Source organism: Homarus americanus, unplaced genomic scaffold (genome assembly GCF_018991925.1).
Source record: "Homarus americanus isolate GMGI-L3 unplaced genomic scaffold, GMGI_Hamer_2.0 scaffold4060, whole genome shotgun sequence".
In the NCBI taxonomy this organism is placed as follows: Eukaryota; Metazoa; Arthropoda; class Malacostraca; order Decapoda; family Nephropidae; genus Homarus; species Homarus americanus.
This window is the reverse complement of record NW_024746161.1, coordinates 8,814,536-8,839,484: the sequence shown is the minus strand read 5'-3', so window position 1 is coordinate 8,839,484 and position 24,949 is coordinate 8,814,536. Positions and strand designations below refer to the sequence as shown.

At 40.1% G+C, this 24,949-nt stretch overlaps 1 protein-coding gene across 1 annotated transcript in view; it reads left to right on the top strand.

Annotated features, from left to right (window-relative positions):
* LOC121879070 (zinc finger MYND domain-containing protein 19-like) overlaps positions 1-23,440 on the top strand; it is a 60,765-nt gene extending 37,325 nt beyond the window's left edge. Inside the window, exons 2-5 of the mRNA XM_042385563.1 lie at positions 14,931-15,097; positions 16,670-16,868; positions 18,728-18,877; positions 21,303-23,440. Coding sequence (XP_042241497.1) covers positions 14,931-15,097; positions 16,670-16,868; positions 18,728-18,877; positions 21,303-21,413 — 627 coding nt within the window. The 3' untranslated portion in view covers positions 21,414-23,440. The remainder of the gene's footprint in view (positions 1-14,930; positions 15,098-16,669; positions 16,869-18,727; positions 18,878-21,302) is intronic.
* Positions 23,441-24,949: the final 1,509 nt, after the last annotated feature.

Sequence of the window (24,949 nt, the reverse complement as noted above, 5' to 3'; positions counted from 1 at the left end):
CGTTTTCCTTCAGATATTTATTTATGTTCAGTATTAACATTGGCTATTTACGTGTGACATAGTGTGCTCTTACAATATACGCCACAGTAGATGGTCAGGTGGATGATGGTGATGACTGCTGCTGTTACGATCAATTCCCTGAACCCCATTGAGTCCTGGAGGATCAAATCATCGTCATCAAAGGGTTAATGTCACTGCCTGCACACGATATACTGACCTCTGTAACGCTGTAGTTGTCTTGTTCTTATGGTCACGAGTTTGTATATACTGTTGAGGGACATGGAATTATAAGACGCTTCCAGTAATACTAACCAAATCTAACCTAATCTAACCTAGAACCTACCCTGTAACCAAACCTAACCTAGAACCTAACCTAACCAACCCCTCTGATATTTCTTGTCGCGGAGTATTTGAGTAGGACAGCAGAGGCCGTTTCTAGAGTCATTTCACGACAAAAGAAAAAAAATCCCTGTATATATTTATGTGGGTATACGGACACGCCATCTTACCTTCAGCTAAGGGCAAGAAAATATCAATGTTCGGTCTGGTAGAAATTTAAATTCATCTTTAGAATTATTGATGGTTCAATTTATAAACACGTGTACAGGTGTGTTGGCGTCGTGTGTACAGTTCTGTTGGCGTCTTGTGTACAGGTGTGTTGGCGTCGTGTACAGGTGTGTTGGCGTCGTGTGTACAGGTGTGTTGGCGTCGTGTGTACAGTCTGTTGGCGTCGTGTGTACAGTTCTGTTGGCGTCGTGTGTACAGTTGTGTTGGCGTCGTGTATACAGTTCTGTTGGCGTCGTGTGTACAGTTGTGTTGGTCGTGTACAGTTGTGTTGGCGTCGTGTATACAGTTCTGTTGGCATCGCACAGTGTGTTGGCGTCGTGTACAGTTGTGTTGGCGTCGTGTGTACAGTTGTGTTGGCCAGTTGTGTGTGTACAGTTGTGTTGGCGTCGTGTGTACAGTTGTGTTGGCGTCGTGTGTACAGTTGTGTTGGCGTCGTGTGTACAGTTGTGTTGGCGTCGTGTGTACAGTTGTGTTGGCATCGTGTACAGTTGTGTTGGCGTCATGTGTACAGTTCTGTTGGCGTCTGGTATTCTCTGCATCTTGTTTAATTTCCCATAATAGCCTTTATAGCGTCGCTGCATAAGGAAGAGAATTATTGGGATTATTTTTTTTTATAGGCGTCGGGATTTACACATGATTCTTTTCACTCTTTTAGGCGTAACAGTGGGCGGGCAGAGGGATTGTTTGGGTGGGCGGGTGGGTTGTTTTGGGTGGACAGGTGGTGTGGGTTTGTTTGGGTGGCAGGTGAGGTGAGATTGGCGAGAGGAGTTGTTTTAGCGCGTGGGCGGGGTTGTAGGGGGGGCATGGGTGGGGTTGTTTTGGCAGCCAGGGTTGTTTTGGGTGGGGTGGGCGGGTAGGTGATAGTCACGTGTGAGAGGTGATAACAGGTAACGGAACAGAGGCAGGTGATATAACCGGCCTTTGACCCTCCCTCTGTTTATGTGCGTTAGGTAGCGGTGTCCCCAGGAAATGCCACACACACACTACAGGTAAACAGCGTCGACAGGTTATGAGATTAGCAAAGGTAAATACACATATATAGACTGAAATATGAGGTTGAGTGAGGTGAAGTTACGTGTAGGTTAAGGTAGATTAAGGTAGGTTGAGGTAAGGTTGAAGCAAGCTGAGGTAGGTTGAGGCAGAGTGAAGCAGGCTGAGGTAGGTTTTAGGAGGCTGAGTCTTCCTGTTGTATAGTGACTTATCTCACTACTAACGGTTCATATCTCACCTTCGCTATCTGGGTCACTCGTGTGTGTGTGTGTGTGTGTGTGTGTGTGTGTTTGTCATTCAAGGTGAAGCAGATGTGTAATGTGGCAAGTGTGTAACAGGTGTGTGTGTGTATTACGTGACAGATGTGTTGTAATCTATGTGCGGGCAGGTGGTGTAAGGTGTTGTAACCTATGATTGGCAGGTATGTGGTGTGCTTACGTTTGTGTATGTATAGCTGGTGTGGGTGGTGTATGTATAGGTGGTGTGGGTGGTGTATGTATAGCTGGTGTGGGTGGTGTATGTATAGCTGGTGTGGGTGGTGTAGTATGTAGTGGGTGGGTGAAGGGGACGGGGGAAGATCACCTTACATCTGTCCACTAGTTTCTCGCTGTCACTACCACCTGCTTTGTCACCCATAGTGTCTCCCCCTACACCTACCTCACCCTCTTCTTCCTCCTCAGCGCACCTCACTCTCCTCCCTCCCTCACCTACATCACCCTCCTCCCTCCCTCCCTCGCCTACATCTCCCTCCCTCCCTTCTCTCCCTCCCCCTTCTCTCCCTCCCCCCTCCCTCCTTTCTCCCCCCCTCCCCTCCCCCATAAAACTAGGTTGTCAGTATATGTCTGGAACACTTTAGTTATTTCACCATGTCGAGAGAGAGAGAGAGAGAGAGAGAGAGACTACAGGTAATCCGAACATAACGAGGCCATAGGTGAGAGGGCGCTGATTGGGGCTATGATGACCACACCCACCCTCACCACCCATTCACTCACTGACCGACCCACCCACCCACCCTCACCACCCACCTCGAGATGTAGTAATGTGGTGAAGGTCTTTAGCGTAGGAGACAGAGTTAAGAGTGTTTTATCCTGACTTGAGGAACAAGTTATGACGTATTATTGTTGTAAGCGTTGAGAGAGGCACACCTACCCACACTCATGTTCCATACCTACTCACGGTCATGTTCCATACCTACTCACGGTCATGTTCCATACCTACTCACGGTCATGTTCCATACCAACTCACGGTCATGTTCCATACCAACTCACGGTCATGTTCCACACCTACCCACACTCATGTTCCACACATACTCACGGTCATGTTCCACACCTACTCACGGTCATGTTCCACACCTACCCACGCTCCCCATTACTTGAAGTCGGATATTAGGGGTCAATTTATATAACAAGTACAGTATACGAGTACAGCACGTGACTCTTTTATTTAATACTCTTCAATACGTAACCTAACCTAGAACCTGACCTAACATAGAACCTGATCTAGCCTAGAACCTAACCTAACCTAATTTAACCTAACCTAGCATAACCTAACCTAACCCGGATACCTGTGTTTACGTGGTGCGATTGTGTGGTGTTATCAGGTGTGGGGAACGGCCGGGTGGGTGGGTGGGTAGGTGGGTGGGGGCACTATCAGCTGGGCACCTCCCCCACCCAGCCTGTCGCTCCTCACACGACTCTCACACGCCTTGCTGTCAATTGCAGTGGGTTAATTTGCATAAATATATAATACACAAGCGTACACACACACACACACACACTTACACACATACAGTATATAACCTTTTAAGAGAGAGAGAGAGAGAGAGATAATAAGCTAGCAATTGATGATGAATACCCATGAAAAATAGAAACCAATCAACCATTGCTCTCCTACCCTCAGTTTTACCCAGCAATGGAAGACACATAACTCAGTCAGCCCTTGAAGAGGAGGTGGTGTCTAGGCACTTAACGCGGCAAAGAGGTGTGGTGAGGCAGTGAGAGGTGTGGTGAGGCAGTGAGAGGTGTGGTGAGGCAGCGAGAGGTGTGGTGAGGCAGTGAGAGGGGGAGGAAGGAGAGGGAGGTAATGAGAGGTGTGGTGGGAGGCAGGAGGTGGGAGGCAGTGAGAGGTGTGGGAGGAGGTGGGCTGGTGTGAGGAGGTGGAGGAGGTAATGAGAGGTGTGTGGGTGAGGCAGGGAGAGGGGGTGGGGAGGAGGAGAGGTGGGTGAGGCAGGTGAGAGGTGTGGTGGGAGGCAGTGAGAGGTGTGGGAGGAGGTAATGAGAGGTGTGGTGAGGCAGTGAGAGGTGTGGAGGAGGCAGAGGTGGGAGGGAGGCAGGAGAGGTGTGGTGGGGGTAGGGAGAGGTAGGTAATGAGAGGTGTGTGGTGCAGGAGAGGGGAAGAGGCAATGAGAGGTGGGAGGGAGGCAGGAGGTGGGGTGAGGCAGGGAGAGGGTGTGGGAGGAGGTGAGAGGTGGGGTGAGGCAGAGAGGTGGGAGGAGGTGGGGAGAGGTGTGGGGAGGCAGGAGAGGTGGAGGAGGCAGTGAGGTGTGGTGAGGCAGGGAGAGGTGAGGAGGCAGTGAGAGGTGGGTGAGGCAGTGAGGGAGGTGGGTGGGAGGCAGTGAGGAGGTGTGTGAGGAGGCAGTGAGAGGTGGAGGAGGCAAAGAGAAAGGAGGAGGCAGTGAGAGGTGTGAGGAGGCAGTGAGGAGGTGTGAGGAGGCAGTGAGAGGTGGTGAGGCAGGAGAGGTGTGAGGGAGGTGGGCAGGGTGCAGGAGGGGAGGAGGCAGGAGAGGTGGAGGAGGTAGGAGAGGGAGGAGGCAGTGAGGTGTGGAGGAGGTAGAGAGGTGGTGGAGGCAGTGAGAGGTGTGTAGGCAACAGAGGTGTGTGGTGGAGGAACAGAGGTGTGAGGAGGCAGTGAGAGGTGTGTGGGAGGAGGCAGTGAGGTGTGGGAGGCAGCAGAGGAGGAGGCAGGAGAGGTGTGGTGAGGCAGTGAGAGGTGTGGTGAGGCAGTGAGAGGTGTGGTGAGGCAGTGAGAGGTGTGGTGAGGCAGTGAGAGGTGTGGTGAGGCAGTGACACCATAAGAGAGAGAGAGACGGAGGTGTGGTCGTGGTTCCCATGAGTTGGCTGGAGGCAGAGGTAGGCAAGGGGAGGGTAGGGGCGGGAGGGGCGGCTTTGTTGACCCCGGCGTGAGAAAGGTGAGGAGGATGGGGGAGGTCGACCTACTAACAAGTTAACATCAGTGTGGTACTAGTTCTCTCTCTGAAGATTGTAAATATAATACACTATATACTTAATTCTACACTGAAAAGATGATTGAAAGCTGAACGTACGTACGTGTGTGTGTGTGTGTGTGTGTCCAGACGAGAGAAAGGCTGATTAGGGCTTTATTCTTTTCTATGCAGAGGTTAATTTATTATCCAGAGGCAGCTAGTTAAGTATATATATATACCGGTATACTGTATTATATATAGTCACTTACGCATTTTTAAATCTTGCCGTAGCGTCAGGTATCCAGTAAATGTTTCTCTGTACAGTACAATAATTTCACTGCCCCACCAACCTAAGGTCTTTGAATCATGTACGCTTAGTTAATTCACTTGATGCATTACACCACGAATATTAGAAAGTAAGGAATATAATTATCTTCCGGCTTATTCAACGTCCGTCACTCCGCCCTCTCTCTTACTTATGATCGCTCGCTATTTAACGCAATTCTTTGTTATTATCTTCAGTTTAAATCTTACTAATGGATTACGTTATGTTATCACAGATATTACCTTATTATGTTGTATTTTATCTACTTAATACAAATTTATGTTGTATTTTATCCTGTTATGTGTGCGCGTGTATTTCTATGACTGGTAACGCTCCTGAAGTATTTATTGTCCATGTTTAGTGTTTATTTACTATTTATTTATTCTTCAAGTGGTGCTGTTATCGTTATCTATTAATTTAGCGCCCGTAGTAGTATGGTGGTGTGAGCCGTTATCTGCCCCTCTCTCCACCCTGATTTCAGACGAGGGCAATATTTCTATCCGCCAATTTTATCTTATCGCCATATATGGTTCACCTTCACACACACTCATATTATCACCAATTCTCTTATTATCTCTTATTATGATTCTTATATAACCTTAAAATTGATGTATTTGAATCATAAAGTGGATCGGTCGGTTACAGTAGCATTATTTACATCGATAAAAACAAATTCAGTGTCGGATGCTTGCGTTTGATCACGACCAACATTTGATAGTTTCAAGAGTATGCTGGTCTAATTACGCTTATTATATTACAAGTTTCATAACGTTTTAATATTAATATAATATTCCTACACCACCCTTCTACCTCCACCCACATCACCCATCTCCTCCTTCCACCCATATTATCCTCCTCCTCCATTCACCCACATCACCCTTCTACCTCCACCTACTTCACCCTCCTGCTCCCCCCACTTCATCAGCGTCACGTAATGGTCACAGCTAGGATGACGCAGTTTATCTGGCAGTTCAAGGTTAGCCCGACACTTTTTTTTTCCTCCAAGATGCTCAGTGTAGCGTGTCAGGTGTAGAGCCAGGTGTATTGTGGTTTTGTGTGTGTGGGGGGGGGGTAAAACCGCAGTTGTATGGATATGCAGTGTGATATTTTGTTATTGTATGATAATGTCTGGGGATGAAGGTAAAAATAGTAATAGAAATAATAATAATAATAATAATAATAATAATAATAATAATAATAATAATAATAATAATAATAACAGCAATAATAACATACGGTTTATTTCGGAGTTCGTATATATGCCGTTAACGGGTGGTATCTTATATACATAATCTATGCCAAGACGATGTTGGAAAAATTTATAAGGGTATTTTAACGATAAACAACCGAGACTCCCTTGAACTTAGTCACAAAATTAAGACGTAATTAGTTTTTGTCAGTAAATGAGACAGACATCATGGGTATAAAATTTGGTTTGATGCTACATAAACCGCACAATAACAAGGTTTAAACTGTTCCATTCGTTGAGTTTTTTGTTGCTGTAAGTTGAGGCGTTACTTAATAGGGAATGTTGATCTGTCGTAGCGTTCAGTCCAGCGTCTTTGTTCGACTCGTCTTGAGTGACGTGACTAGTGGCTGTGAATGGAGTTTGCTGTGGGTGGGAGGTGTGGGTGTTTTATTAAGTGTATTATTGCCTAGCACCACCGCTCAACCGAAGTCTGAAAACACAGTCCACTCGTCGACCGTATAGCGAAGGTAAGTTTGAGGTTTGGAGATTATTCTGAGAAACCGAGTACTGTAATTTCACCCTGGAATAGTCCTTTTATTTTGTTCGAGTATGATCTGAGTGCTGTACAAGGGCCTTTTGTTCTTCCTGAGTGAGACTTTATACGCCACATTTACAACGTGAGTAATGTACCCCTTGAGAACCGGAACCTTTACTTTACGTACTTGTTTTTATCAGTGTATTATGAGAACAAGATTAATATTTGCATCCTTTTTGTTCAGGAAGGGTGGCGGTGTGTCCCTGGGAGGTAATACAAAAGCTCTTGTCTAGTCACACGTCCCACCACACTCCAGCCTCCTCTGTCCGTCCTGGGTACTCTTGATAGGCGCCACACAAGATTTGGACGGTTAAATCTTGGTTTATTAAATCAGCTTGTATAAGCCTTTGTGACTGTGCTATGAGTGTGGTGTAGTATTCAAGAGTGCGGTGATCTCGTTTATGCTGACACTAACCTGACACTACACCTTCCAGTTGTTACTGCCATTACTCCCCAGGTTGTGTCCCACCACTCATATCCTTGCTGTGCACATCTCGTCATCGTTCCTCTGATATTATAAGTCCCGTGGGTAGAGTCTCCCCTCTGCACCATGCCTGAGCCTACCCTTGAGGAAGGAACCGCCCTTCCTGCACCAGAGGAAACACAATAACATAGTCTCGATACTGAGGATTCTGGCTATGACACTAATATGCTCAAAGGGTTTAGAATAGTGCAGTCTAAAACAAGAGAGGAAAGCAGAGCAATTTGCAGACAAGAAGCGTAAACAACTACAACACCACCAAAAACGTGCCCAACCCAAGCGAGTGAGATTGGACTTACCCGATGGCATTGAAACTGCTAAGTATGAGTGGTTGCTTCAGGCAGTATTGCGACATCCAGGTGTTGGCCTCTGGTTTAGAGCTGACACACACATGACTGTGTTCTGGCTAACGTTATCAACAATGAACTAGCAAACATGATAATCCAATAATCTCCCCCGCCAAAAAGACTCCTTCCTGTTCACTGGATTGACAAAGATGACCCACACAAAACACTGGTACATATCGTTGTCTACTGCTTGCCGAAACCCTCACTACAGCTCTGCAATGAAAAGCGTGTCAAAATTAAAACTTCGAATGAGGTGAATTAACTGTAAAGGAAATGTGGGTCTCTGCGTGTTACTCTGGTTATCCTTCACTATCCCTAACAGCCATACGCGTAACTCCCCCTAACAGCCATACGCGTAACTCCCCCTAACAGCCAGGTGCGTAACTCCCCCTAACAGCCAGGTGCGTAACTCCCCCTAACAGCCAGGTGCGTAACTCCCCCTAACAGCCAGGTGCGTAACTCCCCCTAACAGCCAGGTGCGTCACTCCCCCTAACAGCCAGGCGCGTCACTCCCCTATCTATCCAACAACGCCAGTGCTATCGGGAACCCACCACGCACAATCTCTGGCTCACCCGCACCCGATTCCCTCTCAACCGCCAGTATGCATGCCATGGAATAACACCCACACACTCCAGGACCCGCTGAACTAATGAAAAAAAGAAGTGATCGTTGCTCTGGAAAATGATATGAAAGAACTGGAAAGGTCATGTTGCATCTCAAATTGAAGCTAATGGTGACGATACAAATCATGAAAACAATACGATGATAAATCTCCTGCGTCGGTCATCAGTCAGTGCGGGAAAAGAAAGGTTTATGTATTTAGGATTCACCAGCTTCTCAAATTTACTGAATAATGGCCGAGGGTAATATGAAACAAAAATAGACCTTAATTTTTGTTTTACGTTATCGATCACAAGATTAGTATGGGGGTCCAAAATCGCCGCTGCCCGTGACGAAATTCAAAATTATTAATTCCCCAAAAGTTTTTATTTTATTATTATTATTTTTTTGCGCTACTTATTGTATTCCAGGATACATACACTGGCTGGGATAAAATGTGATGTTCTAGAAACGTATTAAACTGACTCAAGATAGGAAACAGAAATGGTAGCCCAAAATAGCATCGACATTAAACAGAAAACTTTTAGGGCAGGTAGGTGTCGGGGGAGGGTATGATTTGACGGAGGAATCTTGAAGAGTGAGTAAGCGAGGATAAAAAAAAAAAATGTGTACGTCAGTGTCCCCTCAACGCTTCCCTCTTGCACCCCACCCCCCTCCCCATTGGTCAAAATACACGCATCTCCCTCTCCCAACCTGCTCCTCGTGACCACTTTCATGAACAAGCGGCTAGAGACCGGCCGTCAGCCAGGCTGTGATTGGTTGCAGTGCGTGATGTGTGTTTCTAATAATAGTTCAGGGATATTTACAACGCTCCTCGAGATGACGGCAGACAACACGAACCAACCAAACTTTATTAAAAACGACCATTGTGTTGGTAATAGTGAGGTTTACTTGGCGTTTGGTGAGGATTGCGTAAAGTTGATTATGGATACGTTAGATAAAGTTCAGTTACGTTATGTTATGTTCTGTGCGGTTACGTTACGCTCTCTGTCTACAACTGTTAAATGGTGGACTATAACGGATGTAATTAAGTGCGTATGATGGATTAAGACGAAACTGTTGACGGTGTCCAGTACACAGCGATACAGCACTCGAGGACCAACTGAACTGTTTGGCGAAGTTTGTGTCAACACTTGTTTGTGCGTTATTATAGTATATTGTGTGGAGTGAACAAAGGGAAATGGAGGTTCTGTGTGACTCAAGAGACACTGCCTTGGTCTTCACGGTTCTGAGCGAATGAGTTAGGAAACAAAAACAGAGGCCAGGGAAAAAGGAGAAACACACATACACACAGCCAGAGAGGATGAAGCTTCACCTGGAAACACTTATAACTAAAAGATAGGATGTGCAAAGTTGCTGGCCTCGGTAGTGTATAGATGGTATTTGGTGTTATATTTTTCTGGTGTGCTGTAGTTTGTTGTGTGTGGTGTTGTGGCTGTGATGTTGATTGTGGTGTTGCGGCTGTGATGTTGATTGTGGTGTTGTGGCTGTAATGTTGTGAACGTGGCTAACTGTGACTGGTGCTGTAGTTGTGGTTTTGTGACGTGACAGGTTAAGTGGCTGGATGATGATGTGACTAGTGAGTGTTGACTGTGGTGTTGTCTCTGATGTGTGATGAATATTGTTGTTTTCAGACTTAATGAACTATCTCAAGGCGAAAATTTTACGGTTTAACTAAAGGCGAAATTCATATTACGCTACGCTCCTGGAGAAAACTAACAACTCATGAGAATTTGCACTGTTTATTATTAATCTAATATTGTTTGTAATTATTGAAACTATGTTGAGGAAAATCTTGCTTGCGCATTTTTGGACACAGTTTTTTGTGCTTTATGTAAATACAGTATTGAACTTCGAGGGAGTTCTTGTAGCAACTTGTCAACATAATGTTTCAGCGGTTGTCGGCAAGTTGAGATGGAAACTATGAAGTCCGAGAATCGCGTGGCCGGGGAAAAATATGGGCTTAAGTCATGTCTTATGATAATGCCCACCACAACTCCTTTCATTATACAGATATGAAGAAAAAAAATGCTTTCAATGCCACAGAAACCCCCCCCCCCCCTCTGCCTTGAACACAGAATTCAGGTTTGTCGCAGCAGAAATCAAAAGTAAAGTTTGGTATCCTACGACGATTCTCTTGATCTATCACTTTGATACAAAATATAAATCCGTACATTATTATTCTTATGACATTGTGTACCACTGTCACCTTTTGAAATAGTAACTTCGGGATAAAGGTACTGCACAATGTTTAAACTAATATTTGCTCATCTTTGAAAGTCAACCTGCACCCACAGTGTTTGCAACTTGCTCTGTTCGTACACACTTGTGCAGCTGCATCAGTCTCCCCCTACCGTGTAATACATTATAATTCATGATGGGTCCGGCGTACTTTCAGCCATATTGTCTCGTTGAGCACAATTCACTATATATATATATATATATATATATATATATATATATATATATATATATATATATATATATATATATATATATATATATATATATATATATATATATATATATATATATATATATATATAATTTGCCCTGCGAGGGGGCTACTTTATCATAATATTAGTTGCACTACTAGACTGTGTGACCCTGGAAGACCTGGGGCAATACTGTGAGCATTCTTGTCTGCAGTTTGAGGATATGCTGCAGTATTCATCTCTCTGGCGATTTAAACTTTCTGATCAATATTAAAATCGATAGTTTCTGTTGGACGTATGCCAGCTGCCTTTTAATATTTCATAGTAATCTGTCTTTCGATAACAATTGAAGAATCAGCCTCCTCCTTGATAAATGCAGTATTTCGTGAATATTCTTGAGTATAAAACCTGGCATTGATTAAGATTAATAACAGCCATATGCTGCTACATTGGCATGAAATCCATGACTCTTGTTCCCTTTGTATAGGTTCCGAGGACCATGTGGACCGTTACTACCAATGACAAGTGCCTGATTTTATGAGGTTATATATATTTTTTGTCGCACAAGAGGCTATTTTCGTTTTTATACACCGTTAATTATATTGTTCATTGTAGAAATATTATTGATCATTTTAAACCAAAAATATTATGGTGATACATACATATTTAGCATAGTGTTTACAGAACATGACATCCCAATCTCACTCACCCGCATCTGCTGGTTGTGACGTCATAGTAGCCACATGTTGTCAGTGCTGCCAACCTTGCGATAAATTGCTCCGAGAGGAAACAAGAACTTTGCTCCGCTGTACAGAGGAGAAATCTAGTTGTCACCACACACACACATTATATATATATATATATATATATATATATATATATATATATATATATATATATATATATATATATATATATATATATATATATATATATATATATATATATATATATATATATTGATATCATATATATATATATATATATATATATATATATATATATATATATATATATATATATATATATATATATATGTAGATCCACAATGAAAGATATCTTGAATAAAGACGAAAGCTAAGGTACTCTTGTTTCCTTTTCCCGTGTTTTATTATCAATATATATATATATATATATATATATATATATATATATATATATATATATATATATATATATACATACATACATACATACAGGTGGTGGACAGAAATCCGAAACGTTGAATAAAATAAACAAGAAAGGCCGAAATTGTTTCAATTTGGTCTTGTTTGTAATTACGATAATGTGCCTCAGTAATTGATCTAGGCCTTCTTTTCTTCCCCGTTGATATAAGAAGATTCATTTCTGGCGAACATAGAATCGGATTGGATATACAGTATGTTAGTATTTGTGATCTATAGACTGTCGGTTTGCTAGAACCTTGCAACTGCCCTAGGGTCAGTTTGTAGCAAGGTAGCTGATTGGCTGGCAGACGGACATTGGGAAAAGTTACTACAGGTCTTGAGTATTTAATCTGCCCTACTGGATTTATGTTCTGGCGTTTCACATGCTAATTTTTTGCTCCCCTAAATCATGGCCTCCTTTGATATGGTTCCTCTCTCTCCATACATTTCTCTGTCCACTTATTACTTTCTTTGTGTTATTCTGTGGCTCATTATGCATTAGCCGACGCATTCATTCAACCCAGTGTTTCTTTTTTCCTTGCCTCCATTGTTCACATTGACTTTTTCTTTTTCCATTCTTTGAAACTTGATTTTTTTGGTTTGCCCAGTACAACATTGCCATCTGCAGACAGTAACTTATCCACTTTACATTTACACTTAGTTTGTATTTTTCTTATCCCTCCTACTTCTTCATTGCTATTTTACAGTAACCCAGTAAAATTAAGTTAGGATAGAGTTGTGGGGAACCGGTTGTTTGGTTCGTACTCAGGATGGGATGGAGAAAGGAAACTCACAATGTGCTCTCTGTATACTGTACATGTTGTATTGAATGTACAATGCAGCTTGGTGCTGGGAAGTGGCAGCGTGGTTACAAGCGTGATGTAGAGAGAGCTGGTTGGTGAGGATGCTCAGAGGACCAGCTTGTGGGTCGCCATGCTCGCCGGCGGGAGCGAGGGCCGCCAGGCAGCGACGGAGGAGGTGGTGTTGCTTGCTGTGGCTGTAGCTAGAAGAAGTGAGAGGTCACCACGAGGTCAGGTCTTTTGTAGCGGAGGTAGGCGTGGGTAGATAGTTGACCTCCGCTCCGTGGGCGGCGCTGGTTGACCTAGACTACGAGGCATACACTGGGGAATTCGCGGGGTCAGCTACTCAGCGACAAACAGCGTTTGTAGGGGAGGAATCCACTACAATACAGTGACCCCTCCGTTAACGAACTCAATCCGTTCCAGAAGGTCGTTCGTTAACCGAAACCATTGTTTCAATGGGTTTTTGGGTAATTGGTTCCAGCTCACCGAAAATTTCCTAAATTCAACAAAAATGGTAGAAAAGTTCACTTACTTTCAGGTGTGTATGTAGAAGGCTCCTGGATGATGATGATGATGATGATGGGATTTAGAATGGGGGTGGAGGAGAAGGAAGAAGAGAAGGCATTGGGGTGGAAGAGAAGTCACCCCATGGCGCCATTTCACCCATAAAATTTTAGCTCTCTTGGTGTAATTCAAGATTATTTTCTTTAAATCAACACTGCACTGCATTATATATTGTCAATATGTAAAATATATTTCAAAATGACCAATAATTTGCTTGGAAACACAGAAAAAAGCGTTTAGTTGAAGAGAGTCTCAAGCAAGATGTTACCTCCGGTGAAAACAGAGAGAGACTAACTCCTGTTTGCTGTGTTAAGAGGCTGGGTGCCGCGCATTAAACTAGTCACTTTACCGTCAATTATGTTCAATAATTGTTAAAATGACTAAAAATTTAATATAAAACTTTTAAAATTATTGAATAGTATAAACTTCTTGATATTTACTAAAATAGTAAGGAATTTAAGCCCTAGAACCGATTAATGTATTGGCGGACTGATACTAAAGCTGGTTGCTCGGTCAGTGCAAGCGAAAACATGTTGAGGTCGGTTCGTAAGAACTTCGTTAATCGAAAAAAAATTTTTTAACCGAATTGAAGATCCTTATGGAAGGCAGTTCGTTAATCGAAATTACGTTAACCGAGGTGTTCGTTAAACGAGGGGTCACTGTACTCCCTCCTTCCCTCCAGGCGGTGTAGGAGACTTGTTGTCTGCAGGGTTGCATGGCACATGTGAGGCAGAACGGGTGGTGCATGCCACATGTGAGCCAGAAGGGCGAAGGCGTGGATGAGCCGGTGGCTAGAGGAGACAACTGTCTAGTTACACAATATCTGTGGGAGTAGAGAGGGAGAAAAAGGGTGTGTGGAGGCGATGAATGTTGTGCTTCCCTCACGGCAGGTACAGAGTCGTCAGATGCGCCTGCTGGGGTGTGTGGGCCTGGGTCAGGAGCTGACGCAGAAGCGGATAAGGGCTCGTGACAGCAGCTGGGTCCACGACAGCAGCAGGGTGCAGGACAGTAGCAGGGTGCAGGACAGTAGCAGGGGGGTACCTGAGGGAGAAAAGAGGGGTATGTGGGTCCGCACTCAGGCGCATGGGCCGGGTCGGGAGCGAGGGCCGCCAGGCAGCGGCGGAGGAGGTGGTGTAGCTTACTGCGGCTGTAGCTAGAGGAAGAGAGAGGTCACCACGAGGTCAGGTCTTTTATAGCGGAGGTAGGCGTGGGTAGATAGTTGACCCCCGCTCCGTGGGCGGCGCTGGTTGACCTAGACCACGAGGCATACACTGGGGAATTCGCGGGGTCTGCTACTCAGCGACAAACAGCGTTTGTAGGGGAGGAATCCACTATAGTCTTTTGTTAAGGCGAATGTTCTGGCATTTGATTGTGAGAATTGGATGCAAAATCTTGTACACCGTATATATTTTCCTAATTATGAAATGTATAATATTTTATGAATATATTTGTACTGTATTATGTTATTGACTGAAATTTGGGTGCTACTATAGCGTGCTGTCTACAAAGATATCTTCAGTCCAACCTAACCTCACCAAACGGACCTAACCTAACCTAAATATCTTGTAGACCGCACGCTATAGCAGCACCGAAATTTGTAAGGAAGATTGTAGAAATCAATTAACATATCTCCAATTTTTACAGACAAAATATGCACTTTTGGATGAGAGAGACATCTGCTTGGTACAACAATATGCCTTTGAAGCCAGAGTTGAGATTGACCGGGATGGGAATGGTGCCGCCATTTATGCCTGGGCCTACGACATCACTCGGGGCAGGACCTCGGGCCAGTACGTCCACAACCTCCTCTGGTGAGTCACTTCTGTACCTTGACATTTTTTCCTGGTGTAAATTTTTTCGTAGGTCATCCTTCATCTTGTTCGTTTATTTGAATTAAGGTTCACATAGAATATTTTTTTGCCCCCTCTAACATCAGCAATTTGTCTTTATGCTTTTCTCTAGAGAGAATCTCCATTTCTGGCAATTGCTTTCTAGTCAAGCAACTCTAGTAATGTAGGTTACCTGCTAGGGCTTTCTGGTCTTCAAATTACCCCTTGTTATGTCATCTAGGGCTGATATGTTAATCCAATTTGGATGTACAATAATGAATAGCTGATCACCTTCCCAAACATACCATCAGCTTCATGTGATAGGATATTTGTGCGAAGGGTAACCTGAAAGGCTTGGAAGTTTTACTAGAGCAACCAGGCCACCCTGTCATTACATATTTCTCTTGCCTTCCTTATTGCCTTCGAGATATTGTTAACATTTACCTCCCACAGTGTAGATTTTCTTCCTGTTCCCAACTTTACGTTACTTCTCAGCTGTACATACTCTTATCCTATCTTCCAGGTTCCTTACATGACCATACTTATCTCGAGGACCTCTCTTCACTCACTCCACTTCTTCACAATTCAAACCCCTGGACCTCTCAACCATTCTGAACCTCCCGTGCACTTGAGTATTTATGACCTATGGGTTATTCAGCCTGTGACCTGTGAGAGATTCCCTTACCAGAATACACACTAAAAGAGCCTTCCTTGTCCCAGAGGATTGTCTACATTTTAGAGGCAGGGACACTCCTGTCAGATCAATATAAATTGCTGAATAAAGAGCTACTTGTCCAGGTGACAAGGCATATGAAGGAAACACCCACTTTGTTCTGTAAATGGACATAAAACAAGAGGTTAGATCCAGTTATGTTTCCTGTTACTATAGCAGAGTGACATGGAGGTACAATATGTCTCTTTGGGGAGGAGCTACCGGTATACAGTACTGTACAGTATATTGTTCCTGTAATCTGTCAGTCTTTTTTATGACATTCATTTCTTTTGAAACCTTTTCATTTTAGAATTGAGGGGTCCAGTTATGACATTGAAAGGAATGTTCTGGGGGTAATTTTGACTGTTATTATTAAACAGTTTAAGTTGGATAACCTGCGTAATAATCAACTGAACAAGATACCTGACCATTTGCAGCTGAACAACCTTTTTTGGCCATTTTCTGAGTCAGCTGGCCATAAAACAGGATTTAAGAATCAATATCTCATTTGTTCTGGTGTGTGTATGTGTGTGTTTTTTGTTGGATACAAATGCTGTTGTTGCATCAGTGAGAGGCAATTAATTTTAAATGGAATACATATTACATGTGTATTTTGTTTGCTTGATTATTCACACAAAGGTGTGATATTATGCAGTTTTTATATATTAATGTTGGAGGAAATGTACGTGGGCACAGTTGACATGTATTGTTTTAAATTTAGAGAGATGTTCTGGATATAGAAATTAGCATTAATCAATATATTGTAACTTGAAATGTTCATGATTGTTATTAAAATGCTTTTATGACTAAATATGATCAATGATATTTATATCCATTTATAGGGAGAAGCATAGAGGAGGAATTGCGTCTGGATGGAAGGTGGTCCATTTAAACAATGTGACTGTAGACAACAGACTGGAGAACCTTGCATTAGTACCAGTAGGAGCCAAGCGGCCTGCTACAACACAGACTGCAACACCAAGAGACCAATCTTTGTACTGGGTTGCTATCCAACAGCTACCTGCAGACCCAGTAGAGGAAGTAAGTTACTGATAATTATCTGTGTTTTGTCACATTTCTCTTAGAAGAGCATGGCTCTGGTAGCCACCTTGGAGAAACTTCATCTGTGCATGACATCTTGTAATGAACAGTGACATATACAGTACTGTATATTTTTTGGTGTCCATACCAAGATCGGTTACTGGCTAACAGGCTCTTTCCTGCAGTAATTGTACCCACAAAGTTCTCTCTCTTGTGTCTGAGGTGGAGGGGGTGTTAGCTCTCCTGAACACTTTCCGACAACCTCCTTTCCTTCTTGCTCACATTCCCCCCATCCTGCAATCACGAGGTGAGGACAAGAGACCCCATATTCCACTCATCCTGCAGTTCCACATCATAAATATTGTATGAGGGTAAGATTCAACACTCACCTTCAGTCATTGGGGGTCACTAGTTTGTGCTTTACTTAATGATTGAGAAAGTGAAGGTGGTCAGATTTAGTGCTAGACTCACTGCTTCCATGTGTACTTAAAAAAAGGATCAGTCTGCAGGCACGCTGTCCCTACTTTCAATGTCCTATGGAAATTTATGTATCCATGGAAAATACCATGATACCAGAGATAAAGAGAGAAGGTAACACGTTTGAAGAAAATGGCTACTAGATGTTAGGGGAGTGAACGCTTCATTGTGTGCACGATCAGAAAGTACAATACTGTGTTGAGTGGTGTATGTGGTTGGTTATGCTGTTATTCTGTAATTAGTGGGGATTATGTACAAAGTGACATACATAAACCAAAGGGATAACTTTGGGCTCTGTTGTGAAAAAGGAACAGCATAGCAGAGTATCTCTGATAGAGCAGTATTTGATGAAAGAATGTCTTTTGGGGCCTAATGGTTGAAATGGCCCCATCTTGGCCTAGAAGCAGTGCTCCTTGAACTCTCTCCGAAGCCATTTGAAGCGGGAATCAGAAGAGGAGGTTGCCAAAATCTTCCCCATTTGAAAAAAAAAATCCAGGAAATGTGAAAATTTGATCATTCTCTAATGGAACAAAATTTTTTCCATTTTGTTAGGAGTCATTCTTTATCTGGTCTATCATGATAGTTACAAGAACTGAACTTCACAATCCACTCAGTCTGTAGTTAATACAGTAGTTTATTAATAGTGTATTAGTGCCAGCCATATGTGTTGAGGATTAATCCTGGGTTAGAAACTAGACTTGATGGGTTTATTATACAGTATACTGTAAACCCTACCAATACCAGACTAATTCTTGCAACCCCTATCCAATATTGGGAGGATTCTGTTAATGAGAATATCCAGTAATGAGGAGTCTGTTTTTGGGAGGGTTTACTGTATCTACTATTTTACTGAGACGTCCATTATTAAAAGGATTTACTTCACTATGCTGCTATACTGTACTGAAGCATCCCAACGTGCTTACAAAATGGGAATTCCAGGATTACTCTTTAATTTCTAAAGAACAATCAGTATTGCTTAGGGAACATCATAACCAACCTGTGAATTGTGTTGGATTTGTTGAAAGTGTCGCTTCTGGGTCTAATGAACCAAGCTGCATAGGTACAGACCAATTAAAGTGCTTGAGGATGATTCTGTCACCAGCAGCATGATCTATTTTACTTGTGATTACTGTATGAGAGAAACCGTACTGTAGTAATTATTACTACGAATGCAATTGGCTCTAACATCATTATCAGAAGCTTTTAACATTGCATATTATTTTCTGAGAATTAAAACACAAAACGATATTTTTTATAGAACAAGTGTGTGTAGTTCAGTGTCAGCCTCATGCACACATACATATTGGGTGTGAGTGTGGTTTGCATTATAATTTGGATATTCACTTGATATTTATTTATTTGTATTTTTTTCCCATTTTCAGCAATATGGTGATTTTGTAGTAACACGATACTTCAATGCCAATGGTGAAGTAGTGGAGGAAGAGGAAGATTGTTATTATGAGTGCCGGTACCCTCCCTGTACCAACATAGAAAAAGAATTACGAGAGTTTTCAATATGTGGTAGATGTCAGGTGAGTGGAATGCCATAGTGTGTGTGTGTATAACCAATATAAAAGATGATTAAAACAAAAAAAATGGAGTACAGATATACTCCTGTACCTATCTGTTAAGTTTCATATAAGTGGTTTGGATGATGACAGAAAAGTTAACTGTGGACGAAAATTAATCACTGAGGGTTTTTATCTTAAAAATACAGTAAAGTAACATTACAGTCGACCCTCGTTAATTCGGACTAATAGGGGGGGAAGGGTGTCCGTTTTAGCCAATTGTCCGAATTAACCGATTTAGGGGTTAATATTGCATTATATTTCAAAGTAATTGTTTTCGTCACGATTTTATCCCACTTTCCACTGTAATACGTACGTCATTTCAGCAAAAATATTAAATTTCCGTGAATGTATTATATCAAGCACAGTATGAATAGAATATCATTGTAATATAACAGTATTTTAACCGAAAACTAGTAAAAAAACGAATAACATCTCAAGAACATCGGAAGCTTAGGTAAAGTCTTTTGTTTTCGTCATGTATTTTATCCTATTTTACATTGAAATACATCACGTTTCAGTAAAACTACTGTTTATTTCCGAGAATATATTCATTCAGGCGCAGTTTAGGTAAAATATACGTGTGATGTAACAGTTTTTTTAACTGAAAACGATTCGAAAAACACGTACCCTCTAGCCCTGTTCAAGGAGAGGGCTGGGAGAAGCTGTTTGGTGCTGCAGATGATGACAAGGAAAATGATTTGGATGGATTTTAATGAAAATATTCAGAAATATGGTATCGTAGTATTTATTCAAGTCAATTAAGATAGAATATTATTGTAATACAACAGTTTTTTAACTGAAAACCAATCGAAAAGCGATTACGGTAACATATTTTGAACGAATAAAGCGAAAGTCATTGTTTTCGTCACGATTTTATCCCACTTTCCACTGTAATACGTACGTCATTTCAGCAAAAATATTACATTTCCGTGAATGCATTATATCAAGCACAGTATGAATAGAATACCATTGTAATATAACAGTATTTTAACCAAAAACTATTAAAAAAAACGAGTAACTTCTCTTGAACATCAGAAGGTTAGGTAAAATCTTTTGTTTTTGTCACGTATTTTATCCTATTTTACATTAAAATACATCAAGTTTCAGCAAAACTACTATCTATTTCCGAGAATATATTCATTCAGGCGCAGTTAAGGTAAAATATACATGTGATGTAACAGTTTTTTAACTGAAAACGATTCGAAAAACACGTGTACCGTCTAGCTGATACACAACAGCTGGTGGTGCGTCATGCATCGTTGTAAACAATAGGAGGTTGAAGTAGATTACCGGGTATTATATTAATTGTGAAATATCAAAAAGGTTTTTATTACCGGTATTTTTTGTAGATCAATGAGAACTGTTATACCGTATATGATATGATGAGTTAGCCTGTGCTAAGAACTTCAACATAGACTACTGAAAACACGTTGTAAGGTAATTTAGCCTATTGTAAGTTGGTGAGCTTCATTTGCTGAAGGAACTGCACAACTTTTCATTACTAATTGGTACATATTTTACGTTTCCATTGTTTACTGGCAGTAAATGGTAGATATTTTTCATGTCTGAAGCTAAAAGTTGCACCCACACTAGTGGTGATGTTACATTTAACCAAAAAGAAGGCTGGTGTTTTATCCCAGCAGTGGGTGGACCAGCATTTTAGCTTAAGGTCTGCGTAGGTAATATTCCTAAGAAAAGAAAAAAAAAGTTCGTTCAGATTTTGTCCGAATTATCCGAAATCCGGATTAAAGGGGTCCGAATTAACGAGGGTCGACTGTATAGTTTTCTTATTCACACAGTTGGTTACTTAGGTAAAAATTTTCAAAAATAAATTAAGAGAAGAAAAGGTTGAAGTAAGGTGTAAAAGCGTGGGATATAAATAGGCTGTAACTATGCAGATTATATGCTACCCCAATTCATTGAACTTTCCTGTTGGCCTAACTTAATTTAGAAGGTAGTTGGAAGAAGGAATAGAATTTTTGAGTTGTGATTTAGTAGAAATGCAAGGTTATGTGATATCATCTAGGCTCTTAGGTCTATGTGTATGGATGAATCACGGAGGAATGAGAGCAAGAATGGGCAAGCTAGAGTTGCCCTTAGTGATGAGTCATTATGTAAACGAGTCTACAATGTTGACAAAATAGCAAGAGGGAGTGATGAGTCTTTCTTATAGTAGAGGGAACAAGTGAGTGACCTGTATGAGACAGATCACCACCCAGTACCCTTTGCCCAAGCTTGTTAGTTGCCAGAAAGCAAGTGTACTTAATGGCCAGATAATACTGTCCATATAGAAAATATTTTTTGTAAACATTATTTTTATTGCTGTATCTGGTGTTCTGTTTGTGTGTTTAATAGTGATTTAAATTACCTCATTTCTTTTGTACAGGAAGCAAGATACTGTGGTACATATTGTCAGCAGAAGGATTGGCCTGTCCATAAGAAACTTTGTCGAGAAAAGAGACGACCTTGTCTGACTGAGAGACCTCCTGAACGCTAACATCCGCCCATGCTAGTCCCACATCTATGGTAGACACCCATACTTTTATATATTGGAGGATTATTTGAATTTCACTTAACCCTCATATAAATCATCATTTTACAATGAAAATTATGACAAATAGTCTTTCAAAAGTTCGACAGTCCTACTTGTTTACAGGTTAACAAGTAATTTTTGTGTTCTCACATCCGGGTAAAATGAGGACAAACTGTATACGAATCCACGAGGAAAATATTTGTTACATTGGTGAGTGATGGGTAAAATTTTTAATATAGAGCACCATGGTTGATAAGTGTGTGATACATTATGCCATTGGTCTCAACTTAAAGTTTTAAAAATATTTTCTTATTGATTGACAAAAAAAATTAATATAAATACGTACAGTACTGTACTGTATATGTATTGTGGAAGTTTTTTGGCGGTAATTACCCGATTAATGGCATTGTTACTTTTAGAGTTTATTTAAAGAGTACTGTACCTGTATGAAGGACATAAGACTGAAAGTATGGTCAAGTTAACTAGTTACTTATATAACCTCCTCCAATATGATGAGATTGGGTTTCTGCCACAACTAATATAAGTAATTACAGTTAACAAGTGAACTGGATAATAAAAGTTTCAAGTCCTTAGTGAGTATGAATAGTCAAGTACTGATACAAGAAGCAAGACGTGTGTGTGTGTGTGTGTATAAGATTTGATAATTAATAACTGCTAAAACTTAATATGCAGTTTATCTTGGTAATCTAATGAGTGGTGGTTAATATTATGTGACAGCTTGTATTTCTAAAGTACTAAAAGACTATGACAATTATTTCTTTACTGGTTTTAAATTGAGAAAAAAATACGAGCCATAAAACACAATAATTCAAGTGTAATTGTTTCATAAGAGTGAGATTTCTGTAATTCTTATAATTTTTTTACTGCAGGTATACTGCTCTGCTCATGACACTTGTAAGAACAGGAGCAAGGAGGAGGAAGTGCCTCTGACACTTGCGCAGGCATCAAGTGGTTTAAAATAATATATATACCTTTTTAATGGGAGATTTAATAATTTGCTATTAAAATACTAAGTTGTCTTTAAGAAAAACTCTTTATCTAACATGTATACTTTTTTGCTAACTTGGAATCAGGGTGTAGCTATTTGAACATGTGATTATGTTCTTGGGCTTTGAAGGAATATATATTTGTATATCTAGTCGAAGGGATATTGTACTATACTCTTATTCTGATGGCTCATTTTGTGCTTCCCTACTGTATGTATGTTTGTTTGTCCAGTTCTAGCAACTCATTCCTATGAGCATTTCACGTTTCATGTAATACAGGTAAAGAATTTATTGATTAACCACCTAATGTTGCCTATGTATGTTTCATGATTTTTTATAACATTTTAGATAATTTTGTTGTGTGTATTGAGCGATACAGAAACTGTAGTGATAGCAATATTATACATACATGTACTTTTTCCACTAATTCTTTAACAGTGTTTTGGCGCTATTTATTGTACAAAAATTCAATGGCATGTTTTACTTATAAACCTTAAATATTATTAAATGCAGCATAGTCAAGCGTATTGATGAACTGTTACAAATTAACAATATGTTAAAACTAAAATTCCAGAGGCTGATCTTGTACCAACAGGTAATTTCACTGATATTTTTTATTTTTTTATTACCTGAAACTTTAATTTACCAAGAATCCTTTAGCATTAGCTTATTAATGTTAATAAGATTAAAACAAATATTTGAAATAATACAAATTTGGAGTACCTGTTTTATTAATTCTGCTTTCAGGATATTTTACAAATACACAGTTCATCTATTTTTTTATGAAAATGTTTATTTGTGCCTGTGTAGAATTTTGAGGAAATAAGATGCAAGATCTATGCCTTTATGTGGAACAGAAGTGGTTTAGTGTATCAAGTGCAATGCTTGCTCAACTTCTCATTCCATAGGAGCTGTATGTAATGATTTGGAAAATGGTTTTAATCTGTGTTGCAATATATATATATATATATATATATATATATATATATATATATATATATATATATATATATATATATATATATATATATATATATATATATATATATATATATATATATCCAGGTGGGCACAGGTGACATGTTTCATCTGTGTTGTTATTGGATGTACAAAGAGTTCTGATTCAGTGTCGTGATTTAGTGTTCCTGTGTGGGAGTGGTATTTATTACAGCCTCTAACTATTTATTCCATTAATTTTAGTGTTTTTAGTTAATAGTCTCTAATCCTAATTGTAATATTTTAGGTTTTTGGCAACATATTTACCTATACTTTACTGTACTGTACTATTTTTAGTTCAAGTATAGTTTTGAGTCTAATAACTTAACCAGTTGAAATGCAATATATATATATATATATATATATATATATATATATATATATATATATATATATATATATATATATATATATATATATATATATATATATATATATATATATATATATATATATATATATGCTAAGATACTGCTAATAATAATAATTTAGATGCTTTAATTAAAAGAATTCACACTTCAGAGCACAGTTACCTGTAGCTTAATTGTACAATCATTATTTTTGGTATGTAGATATTTAACCAGCAGCTGTGTTGTTGAGACTGATAACTTCATTGCTGACTGTATCATCATTTGAATTTAATCAATAATGGTTACTTTTTTTTCAAGATATATACAGATGCTGTGAAGATTTTCTGAAATGAACACCAATTCAGATTATTTCTGCTTATGCTTGAAGTGATAATTTCAACCAATAATAATAGGGGAGGTGCTCTTGGACCTAATGTTGAATTAAAAGACAAACTAATGGTATAAGTTTGTGGGTTGAACGACGCTGATAATGAGTTACAACATATCACCTTAGTTTTTAAGTAACGACTAACCTGAGTTCCTTGTTTAGTATTTTTCATTTCTGTAATTTTTTTTTATTGTGATTTCTACTTTTTAATAAGATATTTTATGTACCTTCATTTCTCTTGTTTTCACAGAATAATATTTTCTTTCTTTGGGTTGGATATAAATTATCTATCTTAAACTGACAGTATCTTTTTACTTTCTTCATGCTATATTTCTGCACTTTGTCTAGTGTCATGATGACACAAATTTTGAAATGAGGCTTCTGAATAATGACAAGACAATAGAGTAAGATAATGGGCATGATGTGTATATTATCAAGAAAGTTGTATGTATTTAGTTTTAACACCACAAGTATACACGAGTACCAAACCATGACTACTGTACTGTATATGAAAGCTGTCCTATCTTTATTAATGATTATTATAGAAGAGTGATGAAACTTGAATTTGTGTCTTTGATGTGAGCAGTAAGACTCGCCACATACTGTACTGTTTGCTTAAGAGAAATTGCCAAGACAAAGCTGCGAGTTTTTCCTTTTGTCGACAGAAGCAAATTATCAGCGACTGGAAAAGATAAGGAACCTTTGAACTTTAACAACAGGTAATAAACAAATAGTAATATTTATATAGTTGGCTCATAG